We start from the raw sequence: 25,405 nt of genomic DNA, 5'->3' as shown, positions 1-25,405 counted from the left end.
AGAAGTATTTTCATTTATTATGTTCAGCAAAGAATAAATTTCTTTTTCTCACTGTTAAATGTTTGATTAAAACGAGATATTAGAAATACAGAGACGGATTGTTGTTTCCTCTTAAATTGCCGTTTTGGACTTTCTGTTGTAAATTTTACTAACGGTATGTTGTTCCTGAGTTGTAAATAAAACGACCAACTCAGTAAATATCCCTTATAAAATGGTAATTTTATGCAAATCAAGTATAAGGAAAAGCTGCTTTGTGGTCATTATAAAGCGCTAAAATAAATTTCATATAATCTGTTTTTTACTGAGTCAAAGGTTTCAGATTGCATGCCTAACTTTCTTAAATATTCTGACTTCTCGAAAAAAAATTTGGAGGCTGTAAAAGTACGGAAGATTTACCGATAGTTGTTATCCAATCCAGTAATTTCCACTTACCACGGTTACCTGATTTTCCTGATTCACCTTCTCAACCAATCTAAATGTCACGCCATATCGCTCGCGTCACACTAAATTAGCTGTTGCTTCTATTTTTGTTTCTGTTATTACTTGTAATATAAATACTTCAATTTTGTAACTTTACTTTTTAGTATGAGCCAATTGATGCTTTGCTACTATGGGTAGTTTTAATGTCTTCCCTGAGGGATCAAAAACAGGTCTTTGTGCGGTCAACCTAGGTATTATTAATTTTGTATTCTTAAACATTACTTGCAATTCCATCAAATAGATTCTTTCACTTGCTCCGTTTGTCACCCTCTTTTGTAGTTTGTTTTCGTTTGAAGTTCAGTCTTTAGTTAACAAATTGAACTTGGCCTGCTTTCGTTGTTATTTAGTGGATTCGATTATGACATGGTAACCTGTGACGCTTATTTGACAATATAGCATCGAGGCTAATTATGATAACAGCAATGCCTTCGCCAAACATTCTCCCGACGCTTTGTGTTTGCAAAAATGCCGGATACATTTCAATCTTTGCCAATTCTATACTTTACTTCTATCTTCTTTGAAATATTGATTGTTGCCATTTTCTGATAAAGGAGAAAAAAATTTCACTTCGATCATGATGGAGAAAAACAATTTCCTACTTGCCTTGGTAGTCTTTATATCTTTTTCCACTGCCGAGAGAATCGATTCTTCACTGACTTTTTACCCTCCTAATGACATTGATCTTGACATTCAAAACATAGAATATGATGGAGCTGATGCGCTTTATATCGGCGCCACTAACTATGTCATACAAATGGATGTATTCAATTTACAGCCTCGATTTTCCTTTAAAATGGGGCCGCAAAACGATGAACCAAATTGTGATCCCTTAAATGAAAAATGTTTCCAAGACAATTCAAATATTTTTCTGATGTTGGACTCCACAAATCAACAGCTTATTGCGTGTGGAAATGTCGGCCAGGGAACTTGTTACTCGCTTAAAAGTACAAACATATCGACACTTATTAAAAAATCCGACCCGGAAAACATTGAACACTTGGATCGGAAGTTACCCGATAAGAGGTGTAAAGGTATCCCATACCCGAACGATCAAGGAGCCAACTTGTTTGTGGTTGCTTGCGATGCGCCTTCAGTTGGCTCAGTGTCAACTCATATGAACTTTTTATTTAGTGTTCGAGATCTGAGTCCTTATTCTGAATTATTTTCCTTAACATTCCAGGACAACATTAAGCAAAGATGGTCGTTTTTTAAACCAGTTGACATGGACGAAAAACAAATAAAAGTAGTGAGCGTTTTCACTGCAGGCTCTTTTGTGTACATAGTTGAAACAGGGTTTCTTAAGTTGGATAACAGTCGCGATGTCCAAACAACGAGACTCGGGAGGTATAGTAGACGTGATTCAGAGTTGCTCTTCACTTACACCGAGATCCCTCTAACATGCAAAGACTCCTCAGGCGTCGAGTACCCTGTCGCTTCAGCTGTTAATTTATTTCGTGAACCTCCTTCGGGACTGAAAAGTCACTTAGGAACTCCAGTATCTGGCAGGTCCGAAGTTGTTTTGGGTGTCTTTCGCAAGTCTTCAACTAAAGGAACGGCAGCTGTAGGTTATGAGAGTTCGATAGTGTGTGGTTTCTCAATCGATGAGATTGACCAGATGTTTAAAAAAGTTATCCAGAATTGCTTCAATGGAATTGGACAACAAGGTATGGGATCAGGGCTATTATCAAGTTGCGAGAAGTTCTGGAGAGAAGGATTGACTGATGAAAAGATGCTGGTCAAACCGTATGAGGACGCCAAGACCTCAAATCTGCCAATGTTCAGCAGTTATCCAGACAAAGTGATGGGGAAAGCGCCCGGAGATTTAGTGACTGGCCGTGAAATTATGGTTTACAGAGATGAACTGCTTACGGGCATTGCTGCCATGAAAGTGGGGGATTTTGCAAACATTCTGCTCACGACTGGACAAGGAAAATTGAAGAAAGTGAGTTTTTATTTATTTATTTATTCATCATGAGTGATCTAACATTCAGTAACGCAATTTGCAGTTTAGTTAGTGAAAGGACAGCCAGTAAGCCAACGAGAGGCTTGCTGAAGCCCCGTGAAAAGTAGAAATCAATGACATCATATCAAATAAAAAACCAAAGGAAAAAAGATCAAACAAGAGGCCTTTTTGTATATAAAAAAACTTAGATATAGCTCGATCAAAATTAATTAAAACTATCTCATTCAAAATTAAGCCAGTAGAATAGAGAAGTGACGCGATCACATGTTCTCTAGTGTATAAAGCTAAGAATGGGTGCAAAAAAATTTCTTCAGTTACCATAAGAAAGATAAGTGGGTCCAGCTCCTTAGTGAGACAATCAGTGTTAACCCTTATACACAAAGGTTATTTGTACCACGACATATCACTAAAACTATGATGGCATAGTTTTTGGCTTGTTGAAACATTTTGTCGGAAAATTTGCAGGGCTAGATTGTTGCTCCTTCGACCATCCTATGGATTAGAGTCGGCCTTTAGTTTTTTCCGAGTCAAATTTGACTACCCCGAGGAAAGCTCGTAAAAGGCAAGTTTGGTGTCAAACTAAAGCCTTGTTTGTTGTGATTGGGATTCTGAAAAGATTTGTAGGAAAAAGTTGTCTCAGTGTCGAGAAAAGTTTTGGAATTTTTGTTTTTCGGACTAAATTAGATAAAACATTGGATAGGATTTAGAGGCTTGCCTTCGAATGTAATTCTACTATAAATTAAATCTATATTGGCTATTAATTAGCAAGAATTTGTTCGCCTAATTCAATACGCTTTTAAAATGACAGACAAATTTGGGGAAAAAATCTATATCTGAAATGTTTTCTATATTTTCAGCCAGGTTGGAACATTCCGTGGTACTTACACAGCAGCCGGGTCTATCCTTATTTGTTTTTAGGTATCATTTAAGCAACAAAACGAAGCTCCGAACCAGTATTACGAAGCTACCATATTTCCAGGACAGAGTCCCGCAATCCAATCGAGCGTCGTTTTCAATCCAGAAAAGAATTTTGCTGTTTTCTTCACCCGAAATCAGGTTGGTGTGATGATTTTTTTTTCATTTAAACAAGATGATAGAGCTTGTACTAAAGTAGACACTTTGCTGTTTGATTTTAATTGAAATGAGAGTTTGATGTTTTTAAATTCATGCATGATTTACGTTGCGAAACAAATTTTATAGGATCCGCAATTTTTTTCCTTAATTTTGTTTAGCAAAAATTATAAAAATGGGATATTTAATCATCCATTGAACTACTGTATACTTTCTTACATCCACTGTGCTGGATCTCTCATAACACGTAAGTTGAAGTTTAAAGCATAATTTTTCTCAGCAAGATAATTTTGTCCCTTTCCCTAGGAATCTCATTACATGAGATTTTTTGGCAGATAGTATCTTTTGAATAATTGGATAGGAAAGTTTGTTTTTCTTCGAACTGTCTCATTTAGGTCAAACATGTCTTCTTGTTAATTGTCAGATTTATATAGATACCTTTAGCAAGGGGTGGCAATTGACACGAATTATGTAGCCAAGTTGTCCAGCTGATTTTCTCCGTTTATATTTATCATTTCAAGCTGAGATATCTAGCCAAACATAGTAAAAGTCACCGACGACAGAGAAAAAAATCAGTTTTAATGAACTTCTCTTGATCAAAAACTGTGAAATTGTCAAACACGGATATGTGTTTTATAATCTACATGGTTTTCATCTGTTAACATATTAGTTTTTTATAGTAAAATTGATCGATTAAAGCTGCTTCTGAAAATCACGTATCGTACAATTGACGTTAAATTGTTATGGTATATTTATGATTTGACCAAATTTGGAAGAAAAGTTATTGAGTAATTAATGATGAATGATTTTAACGTTAACTTTTCTTTTGTAATGAAGATAGTATAGTAGTCAGTGAATATTTTCAAAATGACATGTTTGTTAACATTTGATTGGAATTTTAGTTTTCTTGTTAAGCTGACATCAATTCAGAGGTAATTTTTGCTGTTGAGAAAGTCCTCAAATTTCAACTCCCTGTTTTTGGTCGACGAAACTCCTTACCGAGATTTTTATAAACATGAATTGAAATAAATCGTTATCTAAAGTAAATCTTGGAATATCTTCAGCAAAAAGTTGCGTTTCTCCATAGTCCAAATTAGCATGTCTGCCATGCCGCTTTTAATGAAAATTTGTCTGAAAGTGATGTAAAAAAGTCACATAATTTCTATCGTAAATTCCTCCCTTATCCTGAATCCACTGTTCTTACACAACAAAAACAAGGTTTTCCCCGTGAGTTTGGTCGGTGAAGACGAATTGACACTGTTTTCATTTCCTTCTCTATGACATTTTGAGCGGGAAATGAGTGCAAAGTAATGAATTATTTATGGGGATTAGCTTTGTGATATAAAAAGAGATTTGGCGACAGCATCGATCGAATGGCTTTGTTTGTATCCTGTAAAAGGGAGGCGCGACCATAAATTTAGACATATTTATAGCCCCAAATGTATTCCAAGGTGCTCTAGCGGAATGATAAGCATTGTTGTTCGATGAACATTAACCAAATGTGTATTTAATTCAAAGTAAGCACTTTGAAAGTACAAAAGTTAATCGGGAGCGAAAAATTTTATTTTTGGAAGAGCTTTTCAATACAAATAAGGTCATTTCTAAAATATGAAAGCCGTAAACAACTAGTAATTCAAATAATTGTTGAGGATCATACCATTTTTAGCTTAGATTTATTTTAAGTTCTGCGATAAGCAAGGGTGTTGCAACCGGATGCTAGACTTTTTCCCCCGTAAAACACTTGGTTCACAGAATTCGAACGTTAAAATGTTACAAGGTATTTATTTTGCATAGTTTTAAAATCAAATTAAAGGAGCATTTTGCGCTTTTGGCCTAGTGGATACAACCATACTTGACGACAAAGCCTGGAAATTTGTCGGCTTCTTCGACTGAAAATTTTCAGCTGCTGCTTTAGACTATAGCCTCCCTGCATATGTTTGTCGGAGTTCCCACAGAAAATAGTTTTGTATTGAAGGTTCGGCTTCTTTCTAAGAGTTTCAAAAGCTCCTCGGTAAGTTTCGAATGGTGCACGTAGCTTAGGTTCCTGATATTTTTTGGCTTTTTTGCGATTTATCTTACCCTTGGAATAAGCAAGGGTATTGCAATCGGGTACTAGACCTTTTCCTGTAACAAACTTTTTCTTTCTACGGCTTTCATCTCTTTTTTTTTGTCGGTTAGCTTGTGGTGATTGTAGCCCTATGGGTTTTATTGCATATAACGCAATTTTTCGCCTCTATTTGTAAAATTTCTTAATGTGCAATTTTTTCAGCTCATGATTTTGGTTGTTTTCGCCAATTTATATATTTTTTGAGAAAGTATTTGAACTTTTTGTTTGATTTGTCGGTTCATCTGCAAGTCATCTATTCATATTTTCATTTGCTTTTAACGATAGTATTTTATTACATCGGAAGGTGTCCAAATCTCAGCTATGCCTCTGCAGTGACTTATCTCAGCTATGCCTCTACAATGCTTTGAGATGAAATTATAAAGTTGTTTTGAAATGGTAAATTTTATAAATTTTTACTGAATTGTGATTGATTTTGCATCATTATTCTGTTTTTTCAAACCTTTTTAATTTAAAAAAAATTTCTGGAAATTTTCATTACACGTTTTTACAGTCGCCGATTATAGGATGTGATGAATTTTTCAGAAATTAGTTATTTGAAATTTGTTCACTTTCGATTTTGATTTTTCGCTATTTGACTTCTAATTTTTTTTCAAGCTCATTTCATGAAAAGATTGATTGGCTTCTAGTTTTGAGCGTGGTTTTAATTTTTAAGATTTCCCAGCTGAATAGAAATTTTACCGATTGATCCAGTTGATTCAAAATGGGATAATTAAATCAAAAAAGTGTAAGTAAGAATTTGCGGATGAAATTTGCAGAGCTTTAAGGGCTTATCTATATATTTTTTGAAATTCGAGCTTTAAACATTTTTCAAAAAGAAGGCTAGTATTTTTTCCGTTTCTTCGCGTCAATGATTTTTTCCATTTCTCTTTTGACTATGTTTACACTTGCGAGCGCAGGTACCTTGTAAACAGGAACCAGTTTTTCTTCGTAGACAGTTTTTCGTACAAATCTGAGAAACTGACCAGGCTTATTTTTTCAAGCCCATCTGACTTAGTCGGAACTTTCTGTGCTGCTGGCTCAGCAACCCGCTTTTCTATTCAGAAACTTGAAAAATGAAACTAGGCATGAAAGAGGGTCATTTTGTCAGTTTATTTGAATTCATTACCCTTACGACAAGGAAGTGTATTGCAATCTGGTTCTAGACTTTTTCTTGTACGTAACTTTGTTCACCGCACTCATCTAATAAACTCATTTCCTGATCCCTTCTGTTGGAAATACTGCTACAGACAAATGTTTAGACTTTTAGCATGTTAAGGTAACCGTCCATTTGAAAATAATTTTTGTGTTAGTTGAGCTTGCGCTCCGGGTTAACCAATTGTTTTTCAGATTTCCTTGCTATCCTGGCTCATAATGGATTCAAATTGCTTAGCGTTTCTAGCTTATTTGGTCTGGGTGAACGAATAAGCCTGGGACGGCAAAGTTCATTGGTTCGAAATATTCCGTTAAAAATGTCGGCTTATTGTTTGTCTGCTAATGTATTGTCGACTTATTTACCACAGTTTTTTGCAGTACGGAATTTTTTCAAATTGCTAAAGTAAATGAAAACACTAAAAGCAATTACAATGAAAATGCGTTTTGCAAAAAAAAAACAATCAGATGTGGCAAATAAGTCGACAAAACATCAGCAGAAAAACAAAGGCCGAAATTTTTCAACGGAATACTTCCCCCCGTTTGAAAAAAAAAACTTCGCTGAAAAGCTGCATAAAGACGGCGAAAGTTTTGATCAGGCAAAAGTTTTGATTTGGTGTTAATTGTTTATATTTTATTATGCTTGGAGAGGTTTGATTTCACAATTTGTTTTTTGAGTTTTTAGATAGCTATTTTCAAATTCTTTCTGGGTAAAGGTTTGCAAGACTAAATAGAAATGACTTCATCTGCTTTTTTTTTATCTTTGTGTTACAAGCGGTACGAAGCTCCGCTTCCCCTCTGTGTTCAAGGTTTTTTCCAAATTTATTACCACGATAATTTTGGTCGGAATGTTTTCTACTTGCGCAGCAATCGGCTACTTTTGAATGGTTTTCCTTGGTACAAAAGAGTTTAAAACCTCAGATGTATACGATAACCAGAAAACAAGTTAAGCTGGGCTTTGTCTTGGGATAGTAGGTACTACTAAATATCAATATTTTTTTCACCCGATTAGAATAAATAAAAGGTTGAAGTCAAATGCACACAAAATTTGTTTTTCTTTTGTCGTATATTGAAAAAATGGACTATTATCTGTCGTATTTATGTTATTTGTAGCTAGTGAATATTTGAAATTTGACTAAGCTTTTAGTACTTAAAATCGGCTCTAATTTTGCTAATTTTGACGATGTGAGGTCGTTCAAGCGTCAAGTTAGAACAAAGCTCTCCTGTTGTGGCAGCCTATATAACAAGGCGAAATCATACTCTAATAGCATTTGGAAAGTGTTGCTCAAATGAACATATACTATGGAGATCAAAAATAGCAAAAGCAGCTATCTGAACAGCACCTGTCTTGTTGGATCCGCTCCGAAGTGTTTTCGCGTTGATATCATAACATAGATTTTTTGTCTGAACTTGAATTTTGGAGCAATAATACACGTACAGATAAACAAAGCATGTATTTGATATGTCAAATGAGATAAATTATTTAACTCCAGTATCGAGGCTTACTATTCAGAAATGTTTCAGCATCAAGATATCCTGACCTAATAAAAACTTTTTTTGTTTTTTTTTATCATGGAAATCAAGCATTCAGAATGGATAATGTTAACTTTTTCCTCTTTTGCAAAGGGATTTTTTAACAAGATACAAAATTCGTAGATGATTAGCCGTTTGAGGTTATTTTTTTTATAGGAAAGGGCATTTTTTACTGGGTACCATAGGTGAGGGTAAATCGTATATGTGTAGACAATCCTCCAAAATTTCTACAATTACACATAAAATGGATTATACCAAAAGAGGAGAGGTGGCATAAAAATCGGATTCGTATGTTTTCTCCAATGATCCAGTTCTGTGTCTCATTTTTTGAGTACTAAGAAAATTGATCTTGGTGAATGCACTTAAACCATTTTACGTTGTAATTTAAAGATTGAGAAAGTGTTTTGACATCGAATCGCAGCGTATATCAAACTTTTTCATTCCAGGAAGTGCTTTTATTGTAAATCGCAATTTTCAGTATCCAATCATAATGATTTCAAAAAAGTTGGTTTGACATTTGATTTTTTCAAATGTATTTTAATGCTTGCTTATTAGCAAGCGTTATCAAATCGGGATTTAGATTTGTTTTCAGGTTAACAACTTGGTTAACAAAATGAGTCGAATCATTTGATAGCTTGGTTTCCAATAAATTCAAATTTCTTGGCTTTCTCAGCTAACTTGGTGTATAAGTTAACGACTACGCTTGGGACGGCAAAGGTCTGAGGTTTAAATCTGACCAAAACTTGCTTCAATCTGACCAGGACTTGTTTTTGTTTCAATCGGGAAATTTCTCATTTCAAAAATTGTCGGTTTTTTGTTTGTCTGCTCATGTTTTTGAATTACTGTTTCTGAATACTCATTTAACGCTGGAAGTTGCGTTTCTGGACCTGTTATCTTTAAATTGAACATATTTAAACTGAAATTGAACACATCTTTTTTCGATAATTTTTTGACTGAGTGGTTTTGTTTTCTTTTTCTGTCTGCTAGCTTGCATCGCCATGTTTGTGTGGTATCGTGAGTAGTGCGAACTTCGCTTTACCTCCGTGTTTACAACAGGAAAATTTGTGTTATAGAATGAACTCTCTTTTTTTCCAACCTAAGTCGCAAATATTGTTGCGACGCAAATATTGTTGCGACAAAATGTGTTCATTTTGACCAATAACGAGTGCAGCCAATGCTATGCATATTAACACAGACTATAATATTACAAATAGAAAGGTATCATGGATCTGAAGCGTAGAGGTAGGGAAGGAGACCCGCAACAAAATAGGAGGTTTCGAACCTGGGCGGTAGAGGTAGGGAAAGAAATCCGCAACAAAATAAGAGGGCTCTAATTTTTTCGTATGCTAGTTGAAATGTGTTCGCTCTATAATTTGAGGCATGTTAGTTGGTAAATTTCTTTTTTTTTCAAATTGACTGGTACTGCTAATGCATCATAATTGGCTTGCGTCACTTAGCAATAATGTAGACTCATAATTGGCCTTCATCACTTAAGAAATTTTGTAGACTCAAAGTTTTACTCATTCAGTTTTTCCCCATTAACGTTGTTATTGATCATATTCTTGAGTGTGTATGCGAAGCGTTAAATTGTTTAAATTTTTAAATTGATTTAAGTCAGTGTGGTCGGAACATTCTGTCTTACTTGTAGCTTTTGTTTTTGGCCTTCTTTTCAGTATTATCACTTGTGATTCCAAGCTCGACTTTGCCTCTCTGTTCAATATTGCTCTGTTCGAGAGTCGAAATTACTTTGTTTGAGAGTTACATAGGTCTTGGTGATTTTTTTTTGGAAAAAAGACTTAAAATGCTCTAATAACTCAGGATGCGCATTCATTCATAATAATGCATTTATGAATGCACTCAGATATATAAATGCACTTTTTGAGTTCAATTTAAGTTCATCTGCTGAATGTTAGGTATGTTGCTTTCTCAAAATACGAACGTGCAAATGGCTAAAAAAACGTGGAACGACTTCTAGTTTCGAAAGTGGAATTTTCTGTTTTCTTGCATTCATTGACTCTTCCAATTGTCTTTTGGCTATGTTTGATGGTTCTAACGCTGGTAATAACATAGATAATGCTTTAATTGAACGTGTCATTGAGTAATATCTTGGATTATACATGGAATTTCGCAGCTGAATGTTGGACGCAGTTGAATGTTGGAACATTTCCGCCTCTTTTTCGTGGTTCATAAATTATCTACTATGCTGGAGTTTTTCCAAACGAATCAATCAGAATCTTGCAAATTATAATTCTGTGATTAGTTTCAATTTTTGGTTGGTTGTTCCTAGATAAAGATAATTTTTATTTTGAAGACGAGTCGTTTCTTTAGCTTAGGTGGCGGAATTAATGATGCATAATATAGTACAGAGATGATTTTTGAAAAATCACTTAACTTTCCTTGGAAATCTTTTAAGTGGGTAAAAGCAGGTTGAACCCTTTAACCCAAAAGTACTTCTGTCAGTGGCATAGTTCTACTTGTGTGACTTTTGTAGAAAAATATGTCGCACTATTTCAAGTCTCAAATATATACCTCAGCAAAGCATAATATATACCTCGTCAAATTGAAAATGAAAAAAGAGCTTTTTTTTCACATCAATTTTTCTATCGATAAAACGTGTGTTAGGGTGGTGTTTTATCACAGGGGTGAAAATGAAAAGCCCTCAAGGCGTTCAAAGGCAGTGGTCTGATCACGCGTGATTTGATGCAGATAAGCCCGATTTAAATTTATGTCCCCCAATTGCTACCATTGTTCCTCCATTTGAAGCCCAAAAAGCCAAAATTCCCCAGAGCTAGAAGCACTCCGGTTGCATATATTACCGTAGCATCTACCAGCCGCAATCTGGCTTTATATTTCAATTGAAGATTAATTCAGCAATAAATTTTCATTGCGGTCTTGAAAGAAACGGCAGCCAACATGTATCTCATCTAAATGGTGTTGAAAATTTTTTTAGATAAAATTTGAAGAAAAATGTCATGTAAAAAATAAAAAAGGAAAAGGGAATCAAGTTGTCTCTGGTAACTTCTTAAAAGATTTTTGTAAAACGTGACAGATGTCAATCTCTTTGTTCTGGCGGTAATTATGACAGTTGTGCTGCAAGTCACGAGGGAATTGTCAACTAGACCGGATGCTCCTATAGTACTTCAAACTAAACCGCTTCCAATGAAACCTTAATTTACCGTTTTATTGTAGACAAATAAGTGAATGAAGAGCTATATCCAATTCATTATTTTAAAGTTGAGCCGAAGTTGAGCGTGTTCGTTATTTGAAAATAATTGCTGTTTAAATTCGAAGCAACTGATATTGAGGGGGGAGCGCGCGCGGAAAAAGCGCAATTTTTTGGTCAAAAGTGCCCAAAAACGCCGTTTTTGGCGTGTTTGTAGAAAAATTTGCCGGGGGCGCAGATATTGTCGACAAAATAGGGGCCTTATATTATTTTCCGAAAGCTCCGAAAATCGAATTGGTTGACCTAAAAAAAAGGATCCGCAGTTTTTTTCGAAAAACCGCCCCTCCCTAAAAAAATTTCTGCGCACGCAACTGGTTTCGAGAGAGGGTGATTTAGGTTTTTGTTTGCTTCATTTTTACAGATAGGGGACCGCATTTACTTCTAAAATTTGTTCTGGGTATCGGTTTGTATGGATCCATCTTCCGTAATTTTAACTTCGTCTATTTTTGGCGATTGCCGCCATATACACTTTATTGAAAATGTTTTTTGTTAATCAGAAGTTAGATCTCAAAACTGTTGTGCCGAGTAGATTTGAAGCGTTAATTGAAAAGCCGTCAATATCAGAAATCTCTTGTGCTTTCGTGGTGTTCTTGTTTCGCTTCCTTATATAGAGTAAAAGCAAGCAGCCAGATGACAATGGAATTGTTTTTTGGTAAGTCTTTTCCTGTAAACTTGTTAGTATTTCAAAATAAGGCAAAAGAAAAGATGATAAAATAGCTTTAACCGCTTTAAGAATATAGTTTTTTATTTTCATTCCAGGTTGACACAAAGTATACCGTATGTCGCTGAGTTATATACATTTCGCAAATAGTAGCACTGATGGCTCGAATAGCTTCACTAAGCGAACGGATATTAAATATACGCCCCTTTATCCTGAAATGCGAGCGCTAGATTTTGAGAATGCTTCAGTCTGATTTCATGTTTGTACAGAATCGAATATTAAAGCACAGTTTTGAATTTACATGTTTTGTGATACTAAATTCTTTAAAAAAATGAAAAATTCGATTTGATTTCTGTCAGTCCTAATAACAGTTTAGGTAAAATTTCATGCAGTGAGCTAAGATCTGCGTGGGTTCGCTTTTTTATAACATAATTTTAGTCCAAGTTGAGTGTTGTTGAAAGCGATTGATTGCTGTCTAACTTTTTCAAGTTGAGGTTCCGCCTCCTTTTTAATTATTTTTTTTTGTTAAAGATTTTACTACCTTTTGGTTAGAGGCAATTGATAGAATTGGATCTTAGAATTTGAAAAATTGAAATTTAGTGCACAGAGTTTTTCTTTCCGGGAGACCTATCTTGTAATTGTCTTGCCCGCTATCAAGCCATACAACACAACACACTTAATGGGGCGTGAACTGCTGTGTTGAAAAATGGTTTCGGAGATTGTAGCTGAGGCATTAATGGCCCATTCCCTCCAGGAAAACCCCCGTTGTTCAGATACCAATAGTACTAGCCTAATGGATTCCCGTTCATAGCCCATAAATTAGAAAATCGATCCCGCAGCTACCAAAATTCTCATCTCATTACAAATAGTACATAAAAGCAAGATGTATCGGTCCACTTACTCAATAACTTGATGTTTATCGGATACTTTCAAGATAGTTGCAAAGAAAAACTTAGGCACTGATTTAGAAAAGAGTGGTTTTTAATATTTAAGTTGCGAACAGGAAGAATTGGTAAGTTGCATTGTTAAATGCGCCCAAAATAAATTGTCCTTTCCCTCCATTGACCTTTTTTCTTTCCACCCCTCTGAGAGACTGTTCATTCACCCTGCCCTTATCATGTGCAGCCGCTGGAGGGAGCCCCAAAGTCTGCATCATGAATAACAGAACTAAAAGGAAGAGTGATTAGTTAACCAGTCGCCGATAGATAAACGAGCTATTTGTGGTATAAATCAAACCAGCTAGAAATGGAAAAAAGGATTAAGCTGTTTTCAATAGTTTATATCAGTTCGATGTATAAATGATGCAAAATTCAACGTGAGTGATGTATATCGAATGTATATCGTGAGCCGGCCTTTATGGAGAGTGGAGGTGGGAGGGAGCGGGGGAGGGGGGTTGATTGTAAAACAGGCTGGCCTGCGAATGCGAGCCCTAAGGTAGAGAGGCAAGAAGAAGAAGATCTCTACATCACAGAACAATTGCGCTGTGATGTTGAGACCAATTCTCAATTTTTGTGTGTTTTAATGATACCAGTTATAAAGAAGAATGCAATAATGCTAACAATAATGCTTGAACAAAAAACTGAAGATTTATTAAAAACAAGTAAGTTTATCCTAAATTAATTGGGTTTAAAACTTGATGCAATAAAAGTATATTGAGGGACTTGGTAATTTACCCAGCTCTGGTTCGGAATAATATGGTGTTATACACTTCGAACGGAATGGTCAAATTACATTTTCAATCCTGTATTCTGATATCTCTAGTGAAAAAGCTTTGATGGTATCATTAGTATCGTAATTTTTGTGTCATATGATATAGATCAAATATAACTACGGTTTTTTTGATGATGAGACAGGAAAGGAAGGGACATTAGGAATGGACGTAACTTGGAAACTGGAATACGCGAAGTTTTTTTTCATACGAGCAACGTACGCTGAATAGATAGAGCGGCTATTTCGCCGTCGTTTTTAGACTTTAAAACATTTGATGCCGTGCGATTTTCAGTTGATTTAACTTTTTCATGAATTTACAAAAATTAAACCTTTTCCCTAGAAATAAAAATGGCTTCATGTTCATAGATTGTTCATTTATGTTCATACGCATCTGGATTCCTGGTGGTACCTTGCTTCATCATGTTTTTTTAGTGTCTCCGACCAGGACCTGTTTTTCTTTCAAACAGGAGATCTTCTGTTTCAAGGAAAATAGTCGACCTAATATTTGTCTACTTTTGTTTTGTCAGCTCAGGTGTCACAACTTAGATTCGTTTATTTTCGCTGTAAAGGATTTTCATGGTAGTTTTTTAGTGCATCAGCATTTAGAAAATCCGGCCGAATCGAAATTTGATTTGTACATTGGTTATAATTTTACCAACTCGAATTGTTTTTTTTTTAATTTGTTTTTTTTTCGGCTTTATCGATTTCGACTTTTTTTATATCGACTAAGTTGCCTCCTATTACGGCATTCGATGACTAAAAAAAATTTTTCTGTGCATGTGTGTTCTGAGGGGAAGAGGGACATTTTTAAATTGCTTAGAGTGTTTGAATTTTTTTCGGCGTGAAGGGCTTATGCTCAGGTATTTTCGATTTTTTTTTACAGTTTGGAACGTTTTACTTAAGATGCAAAGTTTGCATTCTATGGTCTGGGCATGATTTTTTCAACACTGCCTTCATTTATTTTGATAGATCTAATTGTATATATAGTTGTAAAATATCGATAACACTTTTTGTTGTTGAATGTTTTCGGTTTTATGGTTGTCAATAAAGCTCTAGGTTTGGTTTCTGATTTCTGTTTAACACTTTACTACATTCAGTACTTATATGGTTTTCGTGGCTACTACTTAGGTAGTACATGGATGTTTTCCAATAAGATTTTCCCGAACAACTTTGTTTGCTTTTCAGCTGATAAGCTATCGGCTTTACTTCTGCCTATTTACTTCATATTTTTTCCAACAAATTTTGGTAATATTTCTGAGATTGATAAAACTTTGGCCTTTAAATTGAATTTAAGAATGCTCAATTTCAACTCCATTCGGAACTCTTTTGAAACAAAAAGAAATTTAGATTTATAATTTTTTTGTTCATTCTTCAACTCTGATAGTTCTGGACTATTCTGCTGTTTTAATCCTATACCTGTTGTATCGCAAGTGGTGCAAAGCTCAGCTTCGCCTCTGTTTTTTGGTTTACAGCTCAATTACAGAAAATTGTGGTCGACCTAATCCTTCAGTTGTTTTTGTACCTAACTCTGAAAGTGGGAGGAACTTTTCAGTCGGGCATTTTTGTCGTGCAAAATCAGCTAGCACAAATAAACGTCAAGTGAACTAGAGTGATATATCCTATTAAAGTCCTTTTAATTGATATTTAAATTTTTCCAAACTGTTGAGTGTTGAGAAAAATCGATTGAGAAAAAATCGATTTGATTTTCTTGCTTTTTGGGCTAGTTTATAGCGAAGAGTTACTCATTCTTTTAATAAAGCCATTAGTATTTTGTTCTAAGATAAAGCTAATTTTTCATCCCTTGCACAAAAGAAGGACACAAGTTCAAAACAATTGAAGAAAAAATTGAAATTAACTTTGGTGGGAACCTTCTGAGCTGATTTTCGAGCAACCGGCAATTCTCGTGTTAATTATTTCAAACTAAATTGTCTTGTTTATTCAGCTGGCGAAGATGCCGATCCACGACTGCCTATCCCACTCCACATGTGGCTCCTGCGTGTCCTCTGGAGGTCCATACTGTGGCTGGTGCACTCTGCAGAACAAGTGCACTGACCAGAGGGACTGTGAGTCTCTAAGGAGGGGTGATGAGAATGCGTGGATCAGATATGAAGACAAGTGCATTGCGATTAAAGAGGTCACTCCCCAGATGGTGTCCATGCACTACACTGAACCAGTTAGTTGTTCATTTCACATTACACAAGTTTAACAAGTTATACCTGAGTTACACAGTTCACATTGAACATTACGCAAGTTATTAATAAAAACAATACCAAATAGTGAATCTCTAACTGTCCCTTATCCCCATACTGGAAAAGTGAAGCGATTTATCCAAAAACTTGGATACTTTTTGTTTAGTCTACGCCAAATCAGCGTAAACTCGATTAGTTAAATCAGCGTAAACTCGATTATCTCCTTAAGGTTTTTCAATACCAATTCGACTGACTCAGTATATTCGCGAAACTACTTGAGAAAATGTGTATCTTTTGGTGTAAGTTCCAATTGTACTTGAAATGCGTCATTACAAACTTTTGATTTTGATGTGAAAAATGTTGTCCCAAACTGTGATTGTGTTTCTCAAACTATATCTATGGCTGCTTCATTATTCGCTTTGAATCTATTCATTTTTCATGAAATGGTTGAAGGGGGAAAAAGTTTTCAATCTGATATCTGTTAACGCGTGGTTTAACATCCCAAATCAGGTTTTTTTTCTATTACAATTCAGCGTTTAACCTTTCATGAGTGTAAATTGTTTGTTTTTCTGAATAATTTTTATGAAACTCTGAAACTCTCAAGGTAAATTGTAATAAAACCTGCTCAAATCTGATGTTTGTGTAACTGTTTCCAGCAAAATTGTTATATATAACCGGTGTGTAATATTTTGAACTACAACTTGACTGAACTGAATTGAACTGTCTGTTTATTTCTTCCTGTCTAGACTGACCATCGGACGGTAAGTTGCAAACCAACCAAAACAAACCACTTAATACACTTATTCGACATAATGTATCATGGCGGAAGGCTCGAATGTCAGAAAGTTAAACTAACCAATCAATTCAACAATCTAGAAAATGCATGTCAGAGTTTTGAATATCGAAAGATTTGTATTGCAAGAAAAATTCGTTCCGACCCCCCACCAAACGTCGATTTTGAAAAAAATTTCTATGCTTGTGTATGCTTTTATGGCTAAATGCTTGATTTCTTCTGTTATAATGTACAAAAAACAAGTGATTCTTATAAAGTGCAGAAAACAAGTGTTTTCGAAGTAGTTCATTTGTTCACTATGCAGTGTTTTTTAGATTATGACGCAAAAAAGTTTAAAGTGGCAATGAACGAAATCCAGACACGCTCAAATTTGATTTTTGGCGGTTTGGTTTTGTTTCATTCAAATTCAATTCCTGCATCGAAAGTAAATTACCTTCTAGGAAAGCGCTAATGGTGTAAATAAACGTGATTGACGCTTTTTTTCAGAAATGGATTTGAAGTTTTAGATTTACCAGCGGGCAAATTGTTACCTATTGATCCAGTTTTCTCAAACGTGACTGGATTATTTTATCAAAAAAAGTTTTGAATTTATGAATTGAAAGAGCTTTCAGCATGTTTGCTCGTTAAGGTAAGGTTGATTACAATCAAGGAACTTGACATTAAGATAATAAAGGAAAGGTGAGGATAAATCAAGATGTTTTACGGCGGAATTCTCAGCCAATTAATGCCGAAAGAATTTTCAAACAAAATTCATTGTTTTACAGACTGCAAGACATTTATTGACTCTATCAAAGTAGGGTGCAACTTTTTTTGTCGTATAACTTAATTTCTGGGTAGACAGCGATTTATGGTAAGCCCATTGATAATTTAATTGAGTTATTTTGTTCTTTCAAACTTACTACTAAATTTTTATTTTCAAACTTACTAAATTCAACATGTACCGAAATGTATTTTGGAACATTTATTGCTTTAGAGGAGGAACAATTTTTAAGACAACCTCAAAGAAAGCATCATGTTGACTTAATAAGGTCATCTTTAATGACCATCCCTGGCTTTAGGGCCATATATCTTTTCTTTGAAAATGCTCTAAAAATAACTGCTAGTTGTTTCTATTTTTTAGAGTTCGTTGTAATTTTTTCAACTGTATGTTGGCTGTGTTTCAAAGTTTAAGTTTAATGTAAGATGGGTAAGTGAAACGAGTTTTTTGCCATTCGAGCCTTCTGTCTTGATCATAGCCACCATCGAATATTGTTCCTGTCTGACTGTCCTCGACTATCCTACATTACTCTGCTAATAGCTTATTTGAACAATTATTTTTCACTTTCACTACTCAACTGAACTGATCTAGAATTGATTGACTTGGCCTAACTCATAAATTAACCTCAATGACATTGAGATATTAACTGACATGTTAACCCTTGCGATATGCAAGGGTATTGCAATCGGGTACTAGACTTTTTTCGCGTAAACATTTTTGATCACTGGATCTCCAATGTCAAGGTCTCGATTCTCAGCATATTGCACTTTTAACACCTCTAGTTACTGTGCCTATGCATTATTGGATCTACTGGGGTAAAATTGTTCTTGTAGGCCTAATTGATTTTGGCCCAGTTTTTGTCGGCCTAGCTTATTTGCGTTTTGTTCGAACGTTAAAAATTTTTCTAAATTAGTCGAAAATAAAATTTCTGAAATAAATTTCCGGAAAACTTTGCTTTTAATTTTTGACTTGTTTGTTTTGTCTACGAAGGTTTTTAGCATGTTTTGCTCGATAGTTAAGATTTTTTTTCGCTAACGGGCGTCTTTATGTGTTTTTTTTTCGCTAACGGGCGTCTTTACTTTGTTGTTGTCGAGCTACCTTTCCGTTGCTTAAAGTTCGTTCTATTTTTGTGCAAATTATTTTTTGTAATATTTTTTAAGCGTTGATGAACCTAGTTCAGACTCTTATATAGGTCGCGATGATTTTGTGTTTTTTTTCAGGAAAAGTCTTAAAGTTTGTTCAGGCTAAAAACTTTTTTTTCGCGGTTTGACTTTTGTTTATTTTTCAGTTCATTTTTTTTCTTTGTAAAAAGGAAGGCAAACTCTACTAGCGAACAGCGAAAGTATAAAGGTCACGAAACACGTGATCGACTTCTAATTTCGAACGTGGAATTTTATTATCGATAGTCCCAGCGAAATAAATTTTTTATCTATATATCCAGTTTTCTCAAATTGGAGTAATTTTTATCAAAAAAGTTCAATCAAAAATTGCTCTAAAAATTCAAAGAGCTTTAAGGCCATCTATTTTTTCTTTGAAATTGGAAAGTTGCGTTTATTGGCTCTTTTCAAAGTGTCTGAAATTTCAATGTTTAATTTTTTTCGTTCATTTTGATCTTTGTTTTTAGCAAGCAATCGAAAGTGCCTTTTTATACATTCGTTCTTGATGGTCATGCAGTTTGTTTGGTTCCAAGATTTTTAGAGAAGTTTCGTGGTGATTTTTAGATTTCTTGGATCATGATTTTTGGACCGAAACCTTATTTTTTTGTATCTTTACCATCTAATAATTATCGGAGAGAAATGAATGGAGTTTGCGTAACCTGAATCCTCTGTTTTTGGTCATTGAGTTCTATGAGAATTGCAAAATTTTCCCTAGTTTGCCGACTATTTCTTCATGATTCATTTGATTATTTCTTTTTTCATAAGAGTCAGATAATCTCTCGAACTTCGGCATGTAGTTATGTATCGCAAGTGGTGCGAAGCTCTGCTTCGCCTCTGTGTCATGTATGCCATTTACTGCTTGTTCATGCACAAAAATTTAGCAACGGTAGATGATTGTTTGAAATAAAGGGATCAATACAATTTATTGGAAGTTATGTTTCCCGCCGACACTGCACTGTTATCGGGAGCTTCATAGTTGACGCCTAAATTTATTCATTTGGTTTTAGTTTAAATCTGCGGCTAGGACATCTTTCATTGTTCGCTTTCCATTGTCTTTAATCAATCTTCCCAATCAAGTCCAGAGTTTTTCGTACGATGGTGAAAGATTAAATTACGTTGAAAGGTTGGTCTAAGCGGTATAATTTAAACTAAAGCTTACTTTTTTAGATTTCGAGTTGAAGAGGTTTGAAACAACATTTAGTTTCAAATGAACAACAATGTAAATTACAATTAAAACTCAAGTTCTATTTGGAATTGGTGCAGCTCATTGTTTATTTAATGAAAGGAAAAATAGGAGAAAAAATTGGGTAGCCGTTACGTGTTGTTTGATCTTTGTATTTGCATTTATTAATTAAAAAGTAAGAAAATTATTGATTAAGAAAATTTGTATTCTTTTGTTCAGTATCACCTTCATGTTTTTGCCTTGATTTCAATATCATCACATATTGAACTCATTATTAAGTATCCAACATAACAAGTTTTGACGAAACAGGGAGGTTTATTTATTTCCCTTCACCGCCCTTGACAAATGCTAGAAAACTTTGCATATGAGAATGAATTATGCGTTTCAATAAGTATCATCTATATAATTCTATTTTTTGTAGGAAAATAGGAACCTGCTAATTGCCTTTAGTTGATGCTTCGATCTGCAAAATTTTGTTTTGTTGATAACTGGGATCAAATGACGCCTTATAAGGCTCAATACTTGAGCCTTGAATGATCAAATTCGGTGTTTCGTTTAGATCAGCCTCACTGTGACTAAACTGCCCCGTCCCGAGGGCGAGGAGCGAGGCATGATCTACTTTTGCACGTTCGGAGGGGGCGAGGACTTCGGAGGTAGAGACCGGACCAGGTTCAATCTGGAGTTGGGGTCCAGCGAGAGGGGGTCATGTAGTGTGCCGATGGCATCCAACTTTTTGAAAGAGGAACCATCAGGACAAGGTTTGTCCAGTCTTTCTTATTGTTACTTTATTCACCAGGCAATGTTATTCGGGAGGTTAAGTCTACTTATTTCAATTTTGATGCATTTCACATATGGTTTTTAGCTTCCAGTCTGAGGCTCTTCTACTTTTAAAGACATCCAATTTCAACTGAAAGCTGTTTGCTTTGGAAAAATGACTTTTCGTTCAATAACATGTGACTAATTTTGAGAAAATGCACAAAAATTGCCGTGGGGTTAACTTTGAGTGTTGTGTTGTTGTGCTCAGTCAGAAATGCTCGTTTGTGTATAAAAATATTTTATCTGATTCTTAGCTTGTATGAGTTTGTGGATCATAATTATATCAATTTCTTGTCCATATAAGGGTATGTTTTTAGATAAATTATTTTTAGATGTATTCACAGTTTTATAATCGCTTGATTTCTTTCATTTCAAAGTGTTGTTTTAAGAATACATTTTGAAGTAAAAACCTCAGCTATATAATAATTTTTGGCAATATTATTTTGTGGTTTTATGCGTAATGAAGCAAAGAAAGACGTCTGAAAAGTAGATAAGTATGAAAAAACAAATAAATATCGTCTCTGTTGCCGCCAATCAAAAAATCACCTGTCTTCTGGACGGTTTTCAACAAGCAGACGGACAGACAGAAACGGTCTCATGTATACACACACATGATGAAGTTAGATACGCATACGTCCTTTCTATACGTCCTATTGTAATATTTTGGCTGAAGTATAAAACAGGCTGACTATTCCTGTGCTGCTGGGGGATGAGATGGAAGTGAAAATTTAATGGAATTATTGGAATTCTAAGGAAGGATATTATTATAGTGAGAGCCCAAGCGGAAAAATTTCATTTCTCAATTTTTCTTATAAAATTCCTAGTTTTATGTTTTTTTTTGCCAAAAGTTGGACTGGAATGAAATAGGCTGACTAGCACTGTTGCGCGAGTAATCAAGCTAATGCACTGGGAGTATTGATTCTGGTGGACGTTTTGACAGATGGATAGCCGGGTTTAGAGTCATCTAAATCCCTCCCTTTCCCCTCCTCGGGGGTTAGTTAACCCCAGCTTCAGTCAGTGGTATGAAAAATTAATATCTGTGAAATGACGATAGCGTACCTTAACCCCGTTACACGCTGAGTTATTTTAATTGCTGCATGTTGCGTATCACTTGCGAAATGCCCGATTTTCGATGACGCAATTTTCATTTGTGAACTAAACAGTGCTGTCAAAACAAGACGTACAACACGTCTTTAAATTAATGCAAATAAGGTTGTTTTTGGTTTTGCATATTAATGGAAAAATCAAATGGTTACAGAAATTTCCAAGTGTTTGCTAATTTTGTGAGAGTAATATTTTTAATCCGGGAACGTATATTTTCCTGCTAACAAATAAATATAAAATTTTTCACATTAGTGTAATTTTTTAAAACCCTAATTCTTAGTTTGTATTTTTTTCATATTTGTATGGTACGCTCTCGCTCTCCAATTTAAAATACGTTTATACGCTCTCCACTTTTAAAATTGAAATACCGAAATTCGCTGCAAATTTTTTGTTTCAAAGTAGATTTAAGTTGACTTTCGAGCAGAATGAAAAAACATTTTTTTGCATCATGTTGGTTTAGTTTTTATGTTCAGATTTTAAGAGTAATGATCGTTGTGAAAACTCTTTTTATAAGTCTTGGTTATTTTTTCTTCGTTTGTTTTGTTCAGGAAAAAGTCTTATTTTTTCGCCGTTTGACTATTCATTTCTTTTTAACTTCAGTTAATTTCCTTTTTTAAAAAGGAAAGGGAACTCCACTATCGAACAGCAAAAGTGTAAAGGTCACGAAAAACGTGATCGACTTCTAGTTTCGAAAGTGGATTTTAATTTTCAGCTTTCACAGCGTAATAAAATTTTACGTTTTGATTCCGTTTTATTCATTGGGTTATTTTTATCAAAAAATTGGCTATCATTAGTTTTCTTTTATATTCGAAGAGCTTTAAGGTCAGATTTCTCCCAAACAAGTCAAAGTTTTAGTTTTCCTTTAAATTCGAAGAGCTTTAAGGTCAGATTTTTCCTAAACAAGTCAAAGTTTTTTTCTGTTTCCTTGCGTTCATGACTCTTTTCCAACTGTTTGTTGGCTCTGTTTTGAATAGCTTTTACGAATTCAAAGATTTTTTTTGCTGGTTAAGTTTTTGAATTTGTGAAGTAAATTTAAGTGTTCGTTTTTCTCTATGAAAGTCGAAAGTTGATAAATGTTCAATAAGATGAGTAAATTTAGTAGTTTCCTTTAGCTAACACATTCTCACTTAGATGCTGGCTAGGTTTAGTTGCTATGCTAAATCCATTTTTTGGGATGGATTTTGTGCCCGCTAGTTTTTTTTGAATAGTCATAACATAATCATGTTAGTTTAGATACATTTTAGTTTTGCTATATTCTGTTTGGTCGAAAGTTTGTAGATTTAATCTGCCTAACCATCTCTCCAGTCCCCCTTCTTGAAAGGGGGTAAAATGTTAAGAAGATCCTGCAAGCTAGTGTGTTATCGAGTTTGGTACTATATTAAAGCCTCTCCAATCGTGATTCGAACTCCAAAAATAATCAATTTCAAAAATAATCAATTTTTCAAACTACTCTCCGCGTGATTGTGTTATTGAAATAAGTTATCGATCGATCTCTTATTTAGGTTGCTTGCTTTTGATGAAAAGTCATGCTGATGTTTTTTTTTGTGTTGGCGTTGGCAATTTTCAAGCTTGTTCGTAAGTAAAAATTCAAAGTGAAGGACAAATTCCGTGTTATGTTGTCAATTGTTCTTTTGGATTAGATCCGACTTTCATTTGATGATTAACAAGTGGGATAGGAAACTGTCCATCGATTCCATTTTCATGATTATTCTTTTTAGTTTTCCTAATCTACGAACTGTTTATGGTTCTCAGAGCATTTTCTCATGAAATTAATCAAGCTGAAGATTCACTCAAAGTGATCCGGACATGAAATGGAATAATTGATCTAGACTGAACAGAAAAATTGTAACTTTACATTACCGCCTTGCGCCTTGTCTTGATTAAAATATAAATAGATTCGCACATAGGGTTTGTTTGCTCAAATGGATATATTTCCAACCCTTCTGGCGTATAAAAATTTCTCAAAACAATACTCCCAGTAGGTTTTTCGCCAGGGTAAATAAATGTGCTGTGCTATTGATTGCTTTATACCGCGGTTGAAGATTTGGTCACGTGGCTGGTATGGTGTGTTCAGGCTTGAGTTGAAGTGTTATCACAGTCGCCATGTGGGATTGAGTTCCAACTTGTGAACCAAATCCTATGCTGTGAATTTCAAAAGCGACGGATTACTGGAACAATAGAGGTTGTCTGTCGCCAGCTGTGTGATTAACAAACTTCTGGTTGAATTTAATTAAAATATTTGATTTATTTTGTCGGAGTTCTTAGCTTCTTGACTTTTGAACGGATATAGGGATCTAGATAGTTATCGACGGAAGTTAACGGCTCCAGGTTTAGTTTTTCTGTCCCTTATGTAGCTTTTCTGACATTAAGTTTAAGTCATATTCCTCTAATGAAAATTTCATGACTTAGTGATAAAAATCAAATGGCCCCCAGTCTGAACAGTGCTATAATTTCTGGACAGAAGTTTAATTTTGATGATTTAGTGGACATAGTGCTTCTTTGGGTGCAATTAGTTCACATGAAGTTTATTGTTCTGTTCTGTTTTAGCCTTCATAACAGTGACTTTGAGCATAGTGACGGAGATAGGGGGCCAGTTTCTCAACTTAACTTCCAAACAGATCCAGTTCTACGACTGTGCTGCACTCTCTAAGTTAGTATTGTTGTGAATCTTATCGTTTTTTGCCAATTTTTTTTAGATCGCCGACAATTTTCGAACTGTATGTCGGCTATGTTCTCAAAGTTATCGAGTCATATTTATGGGGAACTCAGGATGATGAACTTAAGATGTTTTTTGAGCAATGAAGGTAGTGAGTAATCTTATTTAGATCTTGGTGATTTTTTTTGTTTTTTTTTTCAGGAAAAGTTCTTAAGTTTGTTCACGCTCAATTTTGATTTTTCGCGGTTTGAATTGTGAATTCTTTTTAAGTTCAGTTCATTTCTATTGTTAAAAAGAAGGCAAACTCTACTATCGAACGGCAAAATTGTAAAGGTCACGAAAAACGTGATCGACTTCTAATTTCGAAAATGGAAATTAATAATCAGATTTACCAGCGAAATAAAAGTTTTACCTATTGGTCCAGTTTTCTCAAATTGGGTTTATTTTATCAAAAAGTGTCAATCATAAATTGTTCTACAAATTCAAAGAGCTTTAAGGTCATCTATTTTTTTCTTCGAAATTCAAAATTGAAGTTTTTTTTCAGTTTCCTTGCGTTAATTACTCTTTTCCAACTGTCAGTTGGCTAGGTTTTTAATACGAATAGAAATCTTTTCAGCTGTATCGAGTGCACGTCCAGTCGATTCGAGTGTGACTGGTGTTTGTCTTCTGGAAAGTGTATCAACTCACAACTAGCAGGAGATTTGTCTGTCATGACAGACTCTTGTGTAGTCAATCAGCGCATCATAGGAGCGCACGTAAGAGGACATTGCATTCTTTCGTAGTTAATTTGAAGAATTCATATAAGAAAGATGATCGTTCTGTGGGTCATACATGGATTTCATTTGCCATATTT

General features: G+C 34.7%; 2 protein-coding genes across 5 annotated transcripts in view; both read left to right on the top strand.

The window, feature by feature from the left end:
• The window catches only part of LOC134853853 (2-oxoglutarate and iron-dependent oxygenase domain-containing protein 2-like), a 606,153-nt gene that overhangs the window by 547,679 nt on the left and 33,069 nt on the right, over positions 1–25,405 (top strand). The gene's annotated exons all lie outside the window — the stretch shown is intronic.
• The window catches only part of LOC134854601 (plexin-A4-like), a 39,489-nt gene continuing 14,085 nt past the window's right edge, over positions 2–25,405 (top strand). For 2 of the 4 annotated variants that reach the window (XM_063870936.1, XM_063870933.1), the window contains exons 1-7: positions 2–2,422; positions 3,362–3,499; positions 15,840–16,070; positions 16,833–16,847; positions 20,536–20,734; positions 24,444–24,546; positions 25,169–25,307. In XM_063870936.1, the coding sequence (XP_063727006.1) occupies positions 1,055–2,422; positions 3,362–3,499; positions 15,840–16,070; positions 16,833–16,847; positions 20,536–20,734; positions 24,444–24,546; positions 25,169–25,307 (2,193 nt within the window). In that variant the 5' untranslated portion in view covers positions 2–1,054. The remainder of the gene's footprint in view (positions 2,423–3,361; positions 3,500–15,839; positions 16,071–16,832; positions 16,848–20,535; positions 20,735–24,443; positions 24,547–25,168; positions 25,308–25,405) is intronic. The other 2 variants (XM_063870935.1, XM_063870934.1) reach the window with 2 other exon arrangements.

The sequence above is a fragment of the Symsagittifera roscoffensis genome, chromosome 9, assembly GCF_963678635.1.
Source record: "Symsagittifera roscoffensis chromosome 9, txSymRosc1.1, whole genome shotgun sequence".
NCBI classification, from domain to species: domain Eukaryota; kingdom Metazoa; phylum Xenacoelomorpha; order Acoela; family Convolutidae; genus Symsagittifera; species Symsagittifera roscoffensis.
Note: the sequence above shows the minus strand (reverse complement) of the source record. Positions and strands in the feature narration are given on the sequence as shown.